This window comes from Salvelinus alpinus, chromosome 23 (genome assembly GCF_045679555.1).
Source record: "Salvelinus alpinus chromosome 23, SLU_Salpinus.1, whole genome shotgun sequence".
NCBI lineage: Eukaryota > Metazoa > Chordata > Actinopteri > Salmoniformes > Salmonidae > Salvelinus > Salvelinus alpinus.
In genome coordinates, this window is record NC_092108.1 from 9,947,427 (window position 1) to 9,965,011 (window position 17,585).

At 43.7% G+C, this 17,585-nt stretch overlaps 2 protein-coding genes across 3 annotated transcripts in view; one reads left to right on the forward strand and one right to left on the reverse strand.

The window, feature by feature from the left end:
- Nucleotides 1-17,585, forward strand: part of LOC139550178 (insulin receptor-like) — a 123,508-nt gene that overhangs the window by 30,909 nt on the left and 75,014 nt on the right. The window contains exon 2 of the mRNA XM_071360875.1: nucleotides 10,967-11,530. Within this exon, the coding sequence (XP_071216976.1) occupies nucleotides 10,967-11,530 (564 nt within the window). The remainder of the gene's footprint in view (nucleotides 1-10,966; nucleotides 11,531-17,585) is intronic.
- Nucleotides 3,747-7,591, reverse strand: LOC139550177 (myb/SANT-like DNA-binding domain-containing protein 4). Of its 2 annotated transcripts, XM_071360873.1 has the most exons (10): nucleotides 7,074-7,591; nucleotides 6,728-6,798; nucleotides 6,464-6,640; nucleotides 6,312-6,373; nucleotides 6,143-6,229; nucleotides 6,014-6,055; nucleotides 5,772-5,945; nucleotides 5,007-5,692; nucleotides 4,614-4,725; nucleotides 3,747-4,519 (listed from the first exon to the last, which is right to left on the reverse strand). In XM_071360873.1, exons 1-8 carry the CDS (start codon nucleotides 7,229-7,231, stop codon nucleotides 5,657-5,659), a joined length of 807 nt encoding a protein of 268 aa, XP_071216974.1. In that variant the 5' UTR covers nucleotides 7,232-7,591; the 3' UTR covers nucleotides 3,747-4,519; nucleotides 4,614-4,725; nucleotides 5,007-5,656. The 2 variants fall into 2 exon arrangements, with proteins under 2 accessions (XP_071216974.1, XP_071216975.1); XM_071360874.1 differs by lacking the exons at nucleotides 6,014-6,055; nucleotides 6,143-6,229 and having other exon boundaries at nucleotides 5,007-5,945.

Below are 17,585 nucleotides of genomic sequence, written 5' to 3' on the forward strand. Positions count from 1 at the left end.
CTGTTGGCATGACACGGGACTGATGGTAGCGCTCACCTTGTCTTCTCCGGACAAGCTTTTTTCCGGATGCCCCAAACAATCGTAAAGGGGATTCATCAGAGAAAATGACTTTACCCCAGTCCTCAGCGGTCCAATCCCTGTACCTTTTGCAAAATATCAGTCTGTCCCTGATGTTTTTCCTGGAGAGAAGTGGCTTCTTTGCTGCACTTCTTGACACCAGGCCATCCTCCAAAAGTCTTCGCCTCACTGTGCGTGCAGATGCACTCACACCGGCCTGCTGCCATTCCTGAGCAAGCTCTGTACTGGTGTTGCCCCGATCCCGCAGCTGAATCAACTTTAGGTGACGGCCCTGGCGCTTGCTGGACTTTCTTGGGAGCCCTGAAGCCTTTGTCACAACAATTAAACTGCTCTCCTTGAAGTTCTTGATGATGCGATAAATGGTTGATTTAGGTGCAATCTTACTGGCAGCAATATCCTTGCCTGTGAAGCCCTTTTTGTGCAAAGCAATGATGACGGCACGTGTTTCCTTGCAGGTAACCATGTTTGACAGAGGAAGAACAATGATTCCAAGCACCACCATCCGTTTGAAGCTTCCAGTCTGTTATTCGAACTCAGTCATCATGACAGAGTGATCTCCAGTCTTGTCCTCGTCAACACTCACACCTGTGTTAACGAGAGAATCACTGACATGATGTCAGCTGGTCCTTTTGTGGCAGGGCTGAAATGCAGTGGAAATGTTTTTTGGGGGGATTCAGTTCGTTTGCATGGCAAAGAGGGACTTTGTAATTAATTGCAATTCATCTGATCACTCTTCATAACATTCTGGAGTATATGCAAATTTCCATCATACAAACTGAGGCAGCAGACTTATTGAAAATTAATTAATTCATAATTAATTAATATTTGTGTCATTCTCAAAACTTTTGGCCACGACTGTATACCCGTTGCAAGACACACTGGTTGATGCTTATTTATAAAACCCTCTTAGGCCTCACTCCCCCATATCTGAGATATCTACTGCAGCCCTCATCCTCCACATACAACACCCGATCTGCCAGTCACATTCTGTTAAAGGTCCCCAAAGCACACACATCCCTGAGTCGCTCCTCTTCAGTTCGCTGCAGCTAGCGACTGGAACGAGCTGCAACAAACACTCAAACTGGACAGTTTTATCTCAATCTCTTCATTCAAAGACTCAATCATGGACACTCTTACTGACAGTTGTGGCTGCTTTGTATGATGTATTGTTGTCTCAACCTTCTTGACCTTTGATGTTGACTGTGTCCAATAATGTTTGTACCATGTTTTGTGCTGCTACCATGTTATCATGTTGTGTTGCGACCATGCTGTGTTATGTGTTGCTGCCTTGCTATGTTGTCGTCTTAGGTCTCGCTTTATGTAGTGTTGTCTCTCTCTTGTTGTGGTGTGTGTTTTGTCCTATATTTATATTGTATTTATTGATTTATTTTAATCCCAGGCCCCCGTCCCCGCAGGAGGACTTTTGACTTTTGGTAGACCGTCATTGTAAATAATAATTTGTTCTTAACTGACTTGCCTAGTTAAATAAATAAAATGCTCTCCCCTTCACCTATCACACACCTGACTGACCAGTTGACCCCAGGTCCAGTACACACACAGCTGAGAGGAGAGTCTTATGTCTAACAATAAAACAATTAAATAATTGTTTTTATTTTATTGCTCAGAACTGCTATTAGTAATTTTGGAAAAGGGCTCTTACAGATTGACTGATGCTCGTAATTGACACCTAAGTATTGTGATAATATCATATCGTGAGGTTCCAGGCAAATCCCTGCACTATAATCCATAGACCTAGGCTAGTTGTTGAAGATAAAAACCTGCAGAATCCCTATTGGACAGACCTATGTAATACAAATTGAGCATCTGACCAAATGACTTGAGATTATAGGTCTGGGATGGTGAGGTTATAGTCTTGAGTTAATGTATTGATTTAGTTACAAAAGTTACAGCCTCAGCCCCCCCGTACCAAATAAGTGACTTGACTCTGATGATAGCGCTAACTTCCGTATTAGAATAGAATGTGGGCAACAACCAATGACAGCACTTAATACTAGAATGTGGGTAATAACAGCCAATAATGGTGCTGTATATTAGAATGTGGGTAAAAGCATGTCTTTGGTAACAGCCAGATATATGCTTACTGAACTAACTGTCAGAGGCATAGGTTTAATCAAATCAAGACCCACAACCACATATTTTGCTGTGATGAAGTTTATTATCTCAACTATTCTGGTCTATTTTGATTCTAGGCCTTTGTCTCATAAAAAAAAAAAACTTTACCCCAAAACTGGTTTTGCAATTTAAGATGACCAAATATTACACAATTCGCTGTGTGCAATTATCTTTCTCTGAACTATGCATAGCGTATTGTACAACCATCTCATGAATTAGCTGTATCTATTGTCAGTAGTGGTGCGTGCGTAAAATCACTGAGGAAGCCATGCCAAGCCAGTAACAAAGCCATATTCCAACCTATGTTGTGATAATTGTGTGATAACCCATTTCTTCATATGTCACTGTAATATACAATAAGGCCTTGACAACAGTCACACAGTGGCGGAATAAATTCAACTACACCTACCTTTGTTTCATCACAAAACCGGAGAGCAACATCTGTCCGGTGAAATCCACAAAGCAAATATTGCATGTAACACACAGTTCTATCAGCTGCGGTATGGTCAAGCAAGTTCATGTTTTCGAGAGGTTACTAAACAACTAGTGATTTAGAAGCACAGAGTTACCGTGAGTCAGCACAAAGACAACAGGAGCCCTGCCTCCGCTATTCCAGCACCAATTAAACATCAAATCAACAGGGCTATATATGCTTTGTTTAATACACTGAAAACAAACTTAAAGATACCAAAAACAATTTAGTCCAATCAATGTTGCTAAATACAGTATCATGTGGTTGTCCATTGTACTGATTTGTGTGTGTGTGTGTGTGTGTGTAAAACAAATGTTGACTCCCCCTATTTGTAGACCAGGGGCCTGTTGCACAAAACTAGGATAAGGGATTAAGCCAGGATATCTTGGTGATCCTGGCTCAATTGATCCGTAATCCGGTTGCACTAAAGATGGATAGGGGGCAGGAGGATATGTTATGGTATAAATTACCATGGAGATTTATTCTGTGGAGCTAGCCTGCTCCAGACCAGGCTAAATTCCAGGATCTATTTAATCTCATCCCTAATGTCAGTCAGCAGTCACCACAAATGGAAACCAATAGTTATTTCACTGCTCACTATACATTATCACATATAACTAGACCCACTGTTATTATTTAAACGTTTGTGATCATTAATTTCAATGATTTTGGATAAAAAATGATTTTTAGATGATGTTGCTATCATTAGATAATTTACAGTTTCCCATAGACTATAAGGCTATATATAAAATGATAGAATATTAGGGCCACAGAGGGGAAAAAAACACAAGTCATAATATTGTAACCAGTTGTTTTAAAGGAGGACAGTTGTTAAAATGACAGATGTGGGGCATTTCGTGAAATTGTACTTCAGTATGGTTTCATAAACAAAGACATGCTGATGTGCCAGAATATTAAGTATCACATTGTCATAAGTATCAAAACTGTAAAAACAATATGTAGCTTTTCTGCAGAAAGAACCAGCCTCATAAATTTATGACTTTATCCTTTTTCTTCAGTGTGGCCCTAGTACTCTGTCATATAAACAAATACACATTCCATATGAATATAAAAACACAATGTGTAACATTATGTTCCTTTATTGAATAAGGACAAAACAAAGCAGGTAAACCATCAGCTCCTTTCGAAACTGAAGTCACAGTGACTCTACAAGATGGAAAGCACAGAATCCAAGCATATTATACAAAATGATACATACACATTCAAAGGTCTGTATATAACACACCCTGCATGTCTGCACACTAAAATAAATGCAGGACAAATCCATACACATCAACTGAACAGACAAATGAATGGATGCAGTAGCCTCCCTGCAGCCTTGTATTACACACAGTATACCGCACAAACATCATAAGAGGCCAAATTCGTCAAAAAACGAACCCAAAAAAACCCAAATTCCTCTGCCACCGCAGGACATATTTAACCAAAATTGAAAGCACACATACTAACTAAAATAATTCAACACATATTGGTCCCTCAGCAGCCGACCACTGTCGTCATCAGGGAAGATTGCCGGATTGTCCCAGTCCATGGCTGGTGGCACTCTGGGGGCCCTCTCCTTCCTCAGGCAGGCCACATTGTGGAGGACAGCACAAGCCACAGTAATATCACATGCCCTAACAGGGCTGACCCTTAATTTGTGAAGGCAGTGAAAGCGTGCCTTCAGGAGGCCAAAGGTCATTTCAACTCTGGCCCTGGTCCTGGCATGGGCATGGTTGTAGGCCTGCTGTGCTTCCTGGGGGTCTGTGAAAGGTGTCAGGAGAAAAGGCTGGCAGCCATACCCCCTGTCTCCCAGCAACACACCAGAGAATTCACCTGTCAACACAAAATCTCATCATTACTACCTCATAAACACAGTGATATTCTTGACACAGCCATGATGGTTATAAATAGGGGTTGTGTGGCTTACCTTGTGATAGGCACTGATAGATTTCAGAGGCCCGAAAGATTCTGGAGTCATGGACTGAGCCAGGCCATTTTGCCACAACATTGCTGATCACACAGTCAGCATTGCAGACCATCTGAAATCATAAGATGAGGAATATTACACCAATCAATGCACATCACTGGCAATGCAGAGTGTTCGTCAATGGACAATATCAAAAAGTTATGTTCACCTGAACATTAATGCTGTGAAAGGATTTCCTATTCACAAAATCGGCCTCATGGGCACCTGAGGGGGCTTTTATCCTTATGTGTGTGCAGTCCACTGCACCAATGACATTGGGGAAACCTGTCACACAAAGTAATGAGTATCCTACTATGTGTTAACAGTTGTCCTGTAATTTGTAGATCCTCTTACCTGCAATCCTATAGAACTCCTCTTTGATGTCACAGAGTCTTCTGTGGCCAGGGAAGGAGATGAAGACATCTGCTAATGCTTTGATAGCCAGACACACACTCCTTATTGTGCGGCAAATTGTGGCCTTGTTCAGCTGTTCTGCATCCCCCACTGAGTACAGGAAGGCTCCACTAGCAAAAAAGCGCAAGGCCACACAAACCATTTGCTCCACACTCAGTGCATGGCTCCGTGCAGTGCGGTGCTTAATCCTGGGACCCAGTAGTCTGCATAGATACCTGATGCCATCTGCAGAAAACCTGTATCTTTCATATAGATGGTCATCAGGGAAGGCCAGTGGGTCCAACCGGTCCCTGAAGACCCTTTCTCGCCTGAAGGCTCTCCTCAGCACAAGTGCTTCTTCATCCACCACATCTCGCACGAATGGGCATGCCATTGTCAGAGCAGAAAGGAACACACAATTTTGGGCCTTCATATAGGCTAGTGGCCACACCTGGTGCTGGGGGGGTGGGCAAAAGAGGGCGATGCCTTATAACGATGACTTGGTTGTACTGATTGCTGGGAAAATAAAAAAAAACTTAGAAAGCCACCGTCCTGTGTGCTCACAATAAGAGCTCATATGTCATGGCTCACTTGACTTTACGAGAATATACCTAATTTTTATTTTGAGCTGTGTCCTCTTCTTGGAGCTGGGGGAGGAAAGAAAAATAATGATTAATACATTTGTGTTACAGTTAGCATACAGTGTACATTGAAGGCATATCTCACCTCCCTCTCAAGTTTTTTTATTTCAAGGTCCAGTTTCCTAATTGTCCTCTTTTTTATTTCGGACTCCAGTGCAAGATTTTCCATCTTTTTCTTCTTGTACTGAATGTCTATGTCTGCCAGTTCTATTTGGCGCCGGAGGTGGTTGCCATACAACTTTCTGATAGCTTGTGAGCTCTGTGAACACAATACAATTAGCGCAGCTGGAATTTGGCAGGATGTGGTGTCCTTTTATTAATACGCACTATGTTGCCAGGCTGGTTTTCCCACTGTATAGCATCTGGGTCCTGTAAAAGAAATTAGATTTTTTGATTTTGATGAGGACTCCTCACCATTGTAGAGTAAATAGTACTTTCACAGTCTTAACATGATACCTCATGCCTTCTGGAATCCAGAGAGATGGTCTCCTCCTCATCATCGTCTCCATCATGTGCTGTTGCTGCTGCACTGGGGCCTTCACCCTATCACATTTAATCGGATTCATATTGAAGCTAGTAGACAAGACATGCCAGGCCTACAGTATGCCTTTGATGGAGTACTCACTGGATCAGCATCGTCTGGTGCTTGTGCTGGTGGCTCTAACAGGAACACAGTGCTGCCAGACACTGCAAGGCAATAGGTAAACCAAAGTCAGACAGTCCAAATTGATTCAATATGAATGTGGTTGTATCCCATGTAGAGATGGAAGGACATACCTTGAATGAAGCGGGTGGCATCTTGGGAGGAACCTATGCTCGTCTCTTTCCCCCCAGGGATCCCCTCTAAGACGGGCCTGCCTTTATTTAGCTCCAAGGCCATGTCCTCTGCTGGGGTAAGGTCAGCCTTTGGTGACCCACCACCCGTGCCTTGTCTGTGGGTATTCTTTTTCACTGCTAAAACAGTACAGACAATGTGTGAGCAGGCACCTTCTGGGTACAATATATGCTTGTGCTTTGTTAAATATTAGTCAGGGACCATACCATTCTGCAGAATGTTCTTGTATTTGATTTTGACCTGCTGCCATGTCCGTTTTGGCCCGTTCATGTTTAATCTACACACACACATTTAATGGAGTCACACTGCAAAAAATTACTTGGTATTTTTGTCTTGTTTTCAGTAAAAATATCAAAAAATGTATCATAGCTTTATACAGTGTGATGGAGTTACTTTACACAATTTCACTCATATCTGCAGTGCATTTCAATTAAAAATTTAACCGTTTCATAATTACAGTACAACTGCATTTTTGGAGATGTGAATTAAATATTTGAATTGTAATTGTGATGTTTCAGCGGAGCGGTGAGTGTGTAATTGTGCACTACTTACGCATTCAGGCGGTCTGCAATACTTTGCCACGCTTTTTCTCTTTGCTTTATCACTGTGGCGGTGTTGCCTTTCTTCTTAATTATATCTTTTACCTCCTCGTATGCCTCCATGAGGATTTGTGCTTCCGACGGGGAAAAGTACGCGGCTCTAGTTGCCATGGTAAATCAGTTAATCTGTGATCTGTGGCGGGGTCTATTTGAGTGAGCCGTGAGCGCGCACCTATCCAGGATTGGTTTCACCTGGCTTAATGAATCCGTGTCTGCTCATCCTGGCTTGGTCTTTGTGCAACCAATTAAGCCTGGACGCACATGTTTTGGCTTCATTGAGCTCAGCTGAGTCATTTATCCCGGATGTCTTAATTCTACTTTTGTGCAACAGGCCCCAGCTGAACGCCATCCTCCTCTCTTTCATGTTGACGAAATGGTCTATGGCTCTGTCACACAGTACACTTTTAGTTTTTGTTGTCATAGGCTAGCAAGCATTTTAGTTAGGTGGCCTAACTTCCTTGCATGGGCAACAATGAACCAGCTAAGTCAGCTAGCTAGGTAACATGAGCCTACTAGACTACATCTATGTTACATAAATCAAATAAAAATCACATTTTATTGGTCACATACACATGGTTAGCAGATGTTAATGCGAGTGTAGCGAAATGCTTGTCCTTCTAGTTCTGACAGTGCAGTAATATCTAACAAGTAATCTAACAATTCCCCAACAAGTACCTAATACACACCAATCTCAAGGGGTGAATGAGAATATGTACATATAAGTATTTGGATGAGCGATGGCCGAGCTGCATAGGCAAGATGCAGTAGATGGTATAGAGTACAGTATTTACATGTGATATGAGTAATGTAAGATATGTAAAAATCATTAAAGTGGCATTATTTAAAGTGGCCAGTGATCGGATCTCAATATAGGCAGCAGCCTCTCTGAGTTAGTGATGGCTGTTTAGCAGTCTGATGGCCTCGAGATAGAAGCTGTGTTTCAGTCTCTCTGTCCCAGCTTTGATGCACCTGTACTGACCTCGCCTTCTGGATGATAGCGGTGGGAACAGGTAGTGGATCGGGTGGTTGATGTCCTTGATGATCATTTTGGCCTTCCTGTGACATCGGGTGCTGTAGGTGTCGTGGAGGGCAGGTAGTTTTCCCCCGGTGATGCGTTGTGCAGACCGCACCTCCCTCTGGAGAGCCTTGCGGTTGAGGGCGGTGCAGTTGCCGCCCCAGGCGGTGATACAGCCTGACAGGATGCTCTCGGTTGTGCATCTGTAAAAGTTTGTCAGGGTTTTGGGTGACAAGCCAAATTTCTTCAGCCTCCTGAGGTTGAAGAGGCCCTGTTTGTGCCTTCTTCACCACACTGTCTGTGTGGGTGGACCTTTTCAGTTTGTCTGTGGTGTGTACGCCAATTAATTTTCCACCTTCCCCACTGCTGTCCCTTCGATGTGGATAGGGGGGTGCTCCCTCTGCTCTTTCCTGAAGTCCACGATCATCTCTTTTGTTTTGTTGACTTTGAGTGAGAGGTTGTTTTTCCTTTCCTCCGAGTGCCCTCACCTCCTCCCTGTAGGCCGTCTCGTCGTTGTTGGTAATCAAGCTCACTACTGTTGTGTCGTCTGCAAACTTGATGATTGAGTTGGAGGCATGCATGGCCACCCAGTCGTAGGTGAACAGGGAGTACAGGAGGGGGCTGAGCACGCACCCTTTTGGGGCCCCAGTGTTGAGGATCAGCGAAGTGGAGATGTTGTTTCCTACCTTGACCACCTGGGGGCGGCCCGTCAGAATGTCCAGGACCCAGTTGCACAGGGCGAGGTTGAGACCCAGGGCCTCCAGCTTGATGATGAGCTTGGATGGTACTATGGTGTTGAATGCTGAGTTATAGTCAATGAACAGCATTCTTACATAGTTATTCCTCTTGTCCAGATGAGATAGGGCAGTGTGATGGCGATTGCGTCGTCTGTGGACCTGTTGGGGCAGTATGCAAACTGAAGTGGGTCTAGGGTGGCCGGTGATATGATCCTTGACTAGTCTCTCACAGCACTTCATGATGACAGAAGTGAGTGCTACGGGGCGGTAGTCATTTAGTTCAGTTATCTTTGCTGTATCGAACTTCAATCATGTCAGGCCAGTGGCACAACGTATTCATTCATGGTTAGATCAGAATTGCCGTCATAATCATTGGCCTAACAGAGAATTAAGTCAAAACCATAAATCCAAATCCCGATCTCCATCCATGGCTTAGAAAAGGGTATATTTAGCAAGCTAGCTACTGCAGGACATCAACACAAGCAGACCAGAAACTTTTTTCTGAAAAAGTTTTGCTTAGGAAGTTATTGGATTGATCTGAAGCCAAATCCAAACTGGCCTCCCTTGGGTGGTGTTTTGCTGCACCAGGACAACCCACAGTTGGCTAATTCTTTAATATATATAAAAAAAAAATATCAAGGGAGGCCGAATTCTTGCTGGCATCAATCAATCAATCAATCAAATGCTACGGCGGCAACATGTTATACTCTTTTTGTCCAGACAGCATCAGATACATGGGCTACACATACTGAGACAGAGGGGGCGCTGTTTCCCTTGCTAGTGATGGTTTCTCGAGTGAGGTTCAGCCGCTTCCGTCATGACAACGCAGAGAGACGAATGAGAAATTATTTCATCATTTTTATTGGTCAATTATTTTGGGAAGCCTGGCTTCCCTTGGTATCCATGAATACATGCCACTGTCTATTGTATTTAACCATTTATCAATGTTAGTCAGTTGAGAATCGTTTCCCATTTGTAGAAATGATCGCCAACTCGCCAAGATATCATAAATATTTTCTCGGTAATCTGCTTAAGTTACTGACAGCTTCTTAATCAGGTTTATGGGGTTCTTAATTATGTTAATCGTGTTAATCATGTTAATTCATTCACCATTCACAACAACACAATTATTTCCCCTGAGGGGATAAATAAAGTGGTATTGAAATAAAGATAAGTCAAGTGTGTTAATGACTGAGGTTGAATGTATTTTAAAGTAGGTCCTATAAAGATGTAGTAAGAAAAATAAACGATAAACTACGGTAGGCTATTTCTCTATATATACATACCTGCTCTTTCCATGACGGACTGACCAGGTGAAAGATATGATCCCTTATTGATCTCACTTGTTAAATCCACTTCAATCAGTGTAGATGAAGGGGAGGAGACAGTTTTTAAGAAGGAATTTTTAAGCCTCGAGACAATTGAAACATGGATTATGTACAGTATGTGTGTCATACAGAGGGTGAATGGACAAGACAAAAAGTTGAAGTGCCTTTGAACGGGGGGTATGGTAGTAGGTGCCAGGTGCACCAGTTTGTGTCAAGAACTGCAACGCTGCTGGGTTTTTCCACGAAGAAACCGTTTCCTGTGTATCAAGAATGGTCCACCACCCAAAAGACATCTAGCAAATTTAACACAACTGTGGGAAGCTTTGGAATCGATATGTGCCAGCGTCCCTGTGGAACGCGTTTCGACACCTTGTAGATTCCACGCCCCCAACGAATTGACTGGCCGAAGGGGGTGCAACTCATTATTAGGAAGGTGTTCCTAATGTTTGTTATACTCAGTGTAGGTTGAATGTCATTTGTAAAAAGCTGAACTCTGAGACGTATATTAGTTGCGGAGCCTAACTGATCATTAATGTGACCCCAAAAATAATAACTTTACATGAATAGGATAATAGATAATGTGCTCATTCTGGTTATTCCTCTAAAGTGGTTGGTTGTTGAATATTGGTTAAAGAAGTCCATAGAAATTAGATGGACAGCACACCAAAACAATGTCTTGAGTTAGACGATTTATGTTTGGTATGCTATCCTTAACTTAGTTCCATCTCTAATCAGTTTGTTTGTCTCTTCTCCTCTTCCCCTGAAGTCTCCACTGGAATCTGCTCCAGTAAGGACATCCGGAACAACGTGACCAACCTGCGCTCCCTGGAGAACTGCACGGTCATCGAGGGCCACCTGAAAATCATCCTCATGTTCAAGACCAAGCCTGAGGACTTCAGGGGTCTCAGTTACCCAAAACTGACAGTGGTCACAGACTTCCTGCTCCTGTTCAGGGTCTACGGTATGGAGAGTCTCAAAGACCTCTTCCCCAACCTCACTGTGATCCGAGGTAACAACCTGTTCTTCAACTACGCTCTGGTCTTCTTTGAAATGCTGCAGCTCAGGGATATCGGTCTCCATAGCCTGATGAACATCACCCGAGGAGCGGTGAGGATCGAGAAGAACCCGGACCTCTGCTACCTCTCCACCCTGGACTGGTCCAAGATCCTGGACACGGTGGAGGACAACTACATTGTGTCAAATAAGAACGACAGGGAGTGCGGGGACGTGTGTCCCGGGGCGTTGGCCAAGGGGAAGGCTACCTGTCAACAGACCACCATCAATGGGAACTTCAACGAACGTTGCTGGACGCACAAGCACTGCCAGAGAAGTAAGTCACTGGGTTCTTTTATTTAAAAAATAAAATAAAAATGTTATTTATCCTGGAAGTTCCATTGAGGTCAGAAGGCCTTTTTTACGAGGGAGATGATGGTGGGAGTGTTTTTAAATGCATGTAAAAATGGCACACTAGGAAAGATGATGAATGACCTTGTGGTTGTTGTCTTCCTTTTCTGCAGTTATTTCCATGTTTTCCATGCTCTGTTGTCCCTGCCATAACTTGCTGTGCACAGCGCTGGTTTTAATGTGTCGGGTTGTTTATGTTTGTGTAGTAGTCTGGCACCATGTTGATTTTGCTTCTCCTTCAGTGTTGTGCTATTTATAAGTGAAAGTATATCAGTGAATGTATCTGATTGAGGGAGGGAGCGGGAGGGAGGGAGGGAGCGGGAGGGAGGGAGCGGGAGGGAGGGGGAGGGAGGGGGAGAGAGAGAGAGGGAGAGAGGGAGGGAGAGAGAGGGAGGGGGGGGGAGCGAACACGAACTACTCGGGTTTACAGTGATGTCACTTAATAATCAGAGACCCAGTCTCCAGGGAAGTCAGATTACGGTGAAGAGTTGTTGGAAAGTGAGGTGTGTGTGTGCGTCAGACAGACAGGCAATGCTGCTGTGGTCTTGCCAAGGAACACACACTCTCTGTCTCTCTCTGTCTCTCTCGGTCTGTGTGCTCTACTAGACCTGAGTGTTGTTGTCTCAGTCTAGTCAGACATGACCTGTAGAGAGACTCTGTAGTGGAGTCTAGTCAGACATGACCTGTAGAGAGACTCTGTAGTGGAGTCTAGTCAGACATGACCTGTAGAGAGACTCTGTAGTGGAGTCTAGTCAGACATGACCTGTAGAGAGACTCTGTAGTGGAGTCTAGTCAGACATGACCTGTAGAGAGACTCTGTAGTGGAGTCTAGTCAGACATGACCTGTAGAGAGACTCTGTAATGGAGTCTAGTCAGACATGACCTGTAGAGAGACTCTGTAGTGGAGTCTAGTCAGACATGACCTGTAGAGAGACTCTGTAGTGGAGTCTAGAGATGCACAAACACACGCTTACGCACACGTGTTGATGTCATTTCCTGAGTGTAGACAGGCCGACAGACTAGTAGCTACTAAACCTGAGAAACCTTCATTGCCTCCCAAATTGCACCCTATTGCCTCTATACATAGTGCACTACTTTTGACCACGGCCCATAGGGTTCCATTTGGGACATGTACTCCTGTCTGCTGCTGAGGCTGTTTCTCCTTCTGAAGTGGGTTTGCTGTAAAACCAGGATTAACGCTGTCGGCCTGTCAGCCAAATCCGCTCTCAGCCTGAACTGAAAGTGGATAATGTAACGTAAAGGTCTAACTAGGGCTGGGCGATATGGACAAAATATCATATCACAATATTTTTTACGTTTTTTAAAATGTTTTTGAATAATAAAAGTTCTAAATATGCTTTGAGTAGCTCATGACCCTAGGGTGGCAACACATACATTATAAGTGATTTCAATGGGGGCTTTGTCCATTCTGATGTATTATACTGTTTAATCAAACTTCACCAAAGATAATTTTCAACGTTTTCATTCATTTCTGTATTTCCTGCACTCATTTGAGATCACCACATAGAGCAGCAAGCTATGGGCAAATTATCTAGGCCTTATTTTGTTAACCAAATATTGCAATTGCGTTTTGACTTGTGGGTTAGACCAAAACACTTGGGTTAACTGCTGTTGTCATGGAAATATAATGATTTTTCTAATTCTATAGTTAGCATTTAATAGTGGTTACTTTGAATCAAGGGTTTGACATGACAATGGATGAAAATGCCAGAGAGGAGTTATTGTGACGGGATAGGAACCAAAGTGTTGGTCAGTGTTTCCTAGGCCAATCCTATAATCTTGGGCTATGGTAAATGTTTTCTCTTACTTCATGTAGCTAATATATTCATGCTTCGCCTAATCCTCGTTGGTTTAGACGATACTATTGCACAAACAACATGCTGATTTAGGCCTACACCAGAGCTGGTATCAGGCTGTATTAGCTAGCTAGCTACATATGCTCTGAATAAGTACATTTATTAGCTAGCTAGCCAGCTGACTAGAGATTAGCATTAGCGGCTAATACACTTTATTTTAGCCACAACTTGCTAAGAAAAGACAAACTAGCTGTTTGCAGACAGTAAGATATATAAGCTAATAGTGTAATTATAGAACGCTTGTGGATTTATATAAAGAAGCAAAGTGGAAAGCAGCATTGTTGTCATCAACATCTCGTTGCATCTGCTGAATTGACCATGCAGACTGATGGTCGGGAACTGTGCTCCTTGGAACACGTTTCTTCTCTCTGTCTCTCTGTGTCCTTTCAGCCATGACATGTACTTCTACTGTAAATATGAATGAACTACGTCTCGAGATTGAGTTGTGTTTTAACGCCTGTTGTTGTGATGACCAGTATCTTGGTATAATTTATTTTAAATGAACGTACCCAACCCCAGTCTGTACTCGATCTAGAGTCTGTGGTTCCTTATTAACCTTGACTTGACCTATGTTTGGTTTTCAGCTGTTTGAATAAATAGTAGCGAACTGCCTCAGTAGTGAGTCAGACTCTGTAATCTTGTGGTGTCGACCCTGTGGTTTCAGGCCTGCTTTCACTAAAGCATGAAAAGATATGTTAAGCCCCAGGTCTAACCACACAACATGGAGGGAGGGGAGCGAGACAGGAGAGAGAGAGGCATGCCCTTGTGTCCTGCTCAGATATTGAGCTCATTCAGACATCCATTGGCTAGCTCATCATAACACTAGCCTATGAGCCCTAATCAAAAGTAGTGCACTAAATAGGGAATAGGGTGCTACAGTAGTGCACTAAATAGGGAATAGGGTGCTATTAGGGTTGTACATTTTGGGGAATATTCAGAGATTGAAACTTTCCACAGGAATTTATGGGAATTAACGGAAATATATGCAAATTAATATTAATACCATTTAAATACCATTTAAATGTAGATGTTTTTTGCATTGGATATATTTACCATATCATATGGAGACAGAAACATAAACCTTTTACCTTATCATAAGTAGACATAATTGCAAATGATTAAATCCTTACAAAATACATTTTAATAAACAATTTAGTTACGAATTGAACTTTAATTAAATGAGTTGACTCTTCACATGAGATGACTTCACTGAACAACAAAAGAAAGGGAATATTGAATTTGACCATTATTTAACTAGGCAAGTCAGTTAAGAACAAATTCTTATTTTCAATGACGGCCTGTAGTCAATGAATAGCATTCTCACATAGGTGTTCCTTTTGTCCAGGTGTGAAAGAGCAGTGTGGAGTGCAATAGAGATTGCATCATCTGTGGATTTGTTGGTGCGGTATGCAAATTGGAGTGGGTCTAGGGTTTCTGGGATAATGGTGTTGATGTGAGCCTTGACCAGCCTTTCAAAGCACTTCATGACTACAGACGTGAGTGTTACGGGTTGGTAGTCATTTAGGCAGGTTACCTTAGTGTTCTTGGGCACAGGGACTATGGTGGTCTGCTTAAAACATGTTGGTATTACAGACTCAGACAGGGAGATGTTGAAATTGTCAGAGAAGACACTTGCCAGTTGGTCAGCGCATGCTAGGAGTACACATCCTGGTTATCCGTCTGGCCCTGCGGCCTTGTGAATGTTGACATGTTTAAAGATCTTATTCACTTTGGCTGCGGAGAGTGTAATCACACAGTCGTCTGGAACAGCTGATGCTCTCATGCATGTTTCAGTGTTATTTGCCTCGAAGCGAGCATATAAGTTATATAGCTCGTCTGGTAGGCTCGTGTCACTGGGAAGCTCTCGGTTGTGCTTCCCTTTGTAGTCTGTAATAGTTTGCAAGCCCTTCCACATCCGACGAGCGTCGGAGCCGATGAAAGACGATTCAATCTTAATCCTGTATTGACGCTTAGTTTGTTTGATGGTTCGTCGGAGGGCATAGCGGGATTTCTTAAGCTTCCGGGTTAGAGTCGCACTCCTTGTAAGCGGCAGCTCTACCCTTTAGCTCAGTGCGAATGTTGCCTGTAATACATGGCTTCTGGTTGGAGTATGTACGTATGGTCACTGTGGGGACGATGTCCTCGATGCACTTATTGACGAAGCCAGTTACTGATGTGGTGTACTCCTCTGCCATCAGAAGAATCCCGGAACATATTCCAGTCTGTGCTATCAAAACAGTCCTGTAGTTTAGCATCTGCTTCATCTGACCACTTTTTTATAGACCGAGTCACTGATGCTTCCTGCTATAATTTTTGCTTCTATGCAGGAATCAGGAGGATAGAATTGTGGTCAGATTTGCCAAATAGAGGGCGAGGGAGAGCTTTGCACGCGTCTCTGTGTGTGGAGTAAAGGTGGTCTAGAATTTTTTTCCCCCCTCTGGTTGCACATTTAACATGCTGATAGAAATTAGGTCAAACCGATTTAAGTTTCCCTGCATTAAGGTCCCCGGCCACTAGGAGGGCCACCTCCTGGATTAACGTTTTCTTGTTTGCTTATGGCGGTATACAGCTCATTGAGTGCAGTTTTAGTGCCAGCATCAGTCTGTGGTGGTACGTAGACAGCTACAAAAAATACAGATGAAACTCTCTAGGTAGATAGTGTGGTCTACAGCTTATCATGGGATACTCTACCTCAGGCGAGCAAAACCTCGAGACTTCCATAGATATTGTGCACCAGTTGTTGTTTACATATATGCATAGGCCCCGGCCCTGTGTCTTACCAGAGGCTGATGTTCTATCCTGCCGGTACATCGTATAACCAGCCAGCTGTATGTTCTTTACGTCGTCGTTCAGCCACAACTCTGTGAGACATAAGATATTAAAGTTTTTAGGATATACGTGCTCTTCAGTTCGTCCCATTTATTTTCCAGCGATTGAACGTTCGCTAGCAGGACGGAAGGCAAAGGCAGATTAGCCACTTGTCGCCTGATCCTCAAAAGGCACCCTGATCTTTTTCCGCAAAGTCTCCGTTTCCTTCTCCAGCGAATGACGGCGATCTGGGCCTGGTCTGGTGTCTGTAGTAAACGCAGCAAAAAAAGAAACGTCCCTTTTTCAGGACCCTGTCTTTCAAAGATAATTCGTACAAATCCAAATAACTTCATAGATCTTCATTGTGAAGGGTTTAAACACTGTTTCCCATGCTTGTTCAATGAACCATAAACAATTGATGAACATGCACCTGTGGAACGGTCGTTAAGACACTAACAGCTTACAGACGGTAGGCAATAGCTGATCGTCCTCGCAGTGGCAGACCACGTGTAACAACACCTGCACAGGATCGATACATCTGAACATCACACCTGCGGCACAGGTACAGGATGGCAACAACTGCCCGAGTTACACCAGGAACGCACAATCCCTCCATCAGTGCTTAGACTGTCCGCAATAGGCTGAGAGAGGCTGGCAGGTCCTTACCAAACCTACCTGGCAACAACGTCGCCTATGGGCACAAACCCACCGTCGCTGGACCAGACAGGACTGGCAAAAAGTGCTCTTCACTGACGAGTCGTGGTTTTGTCTCACCAGGGGTGATGGTCGGATTCGCGTTTATCGTCGAATGAATGAGTGTTACACCAAGGACTGTACTCTGGATCGATTTGGAGGTGGAGGGTCCGTCATGGTCTGGGGCGGTGTGTCACAGCATCATCGGACTGAGCTTGTTGTCATTGCAGGCAATCAACGCTGTGCGTTACAGGGAGGACATCCTCCTCCCTCATGTGGTACCCTTCATGCAGGCTTATCCTGACATGACCCTCCAGCATGACAATGCCACTAGCCATACTGCTCGTTCTGTGCTTGATTTCCTGCAAGACAGGAATGTCAGTGTTCTGCCATGGCCAGCGAAGAGCCCGGATCTCAATCCCATTGAGCACGTCTGGGACCTGTCGGATCGGAGGGCTTGGGCTTGGCCATTCCCCCTAGAAATGTCTGGGAACTTGCAGGTGCCTTGGTGGAAGAATGGGGTAACATCTCACAGCAAGAACTGGCAAATCTGGTGCAGTCCATGAGGAGGAGATGCACTGCAGTACTTAATGCAGCTGGTGG

Bases quoted from the DNA above. Each gene is read 5' to 3' on its own strand.
- LOC139550177 (XM_071360873.1), bottom strand. From the start codon at position 7,231: ATGGCAACTAGAGCCGCGTACTTTTCCCCGTCGGAAGCACAAATCCTC. The intron at 6,056-6,142 runs GTATCATGTTAA...TTTCTTTTACAG, and splicing joins TGGATTCCAGAAGGCATGAG to GACCCAGATGCTATACAGTG. The intron at 5,946-6,013 runs GTGCGTATTAAT...TTGTGTTCACAG, and splicing joins AAAACCAGCCTGGCAACATA to AGCTCACAAGCTATCAGAAA.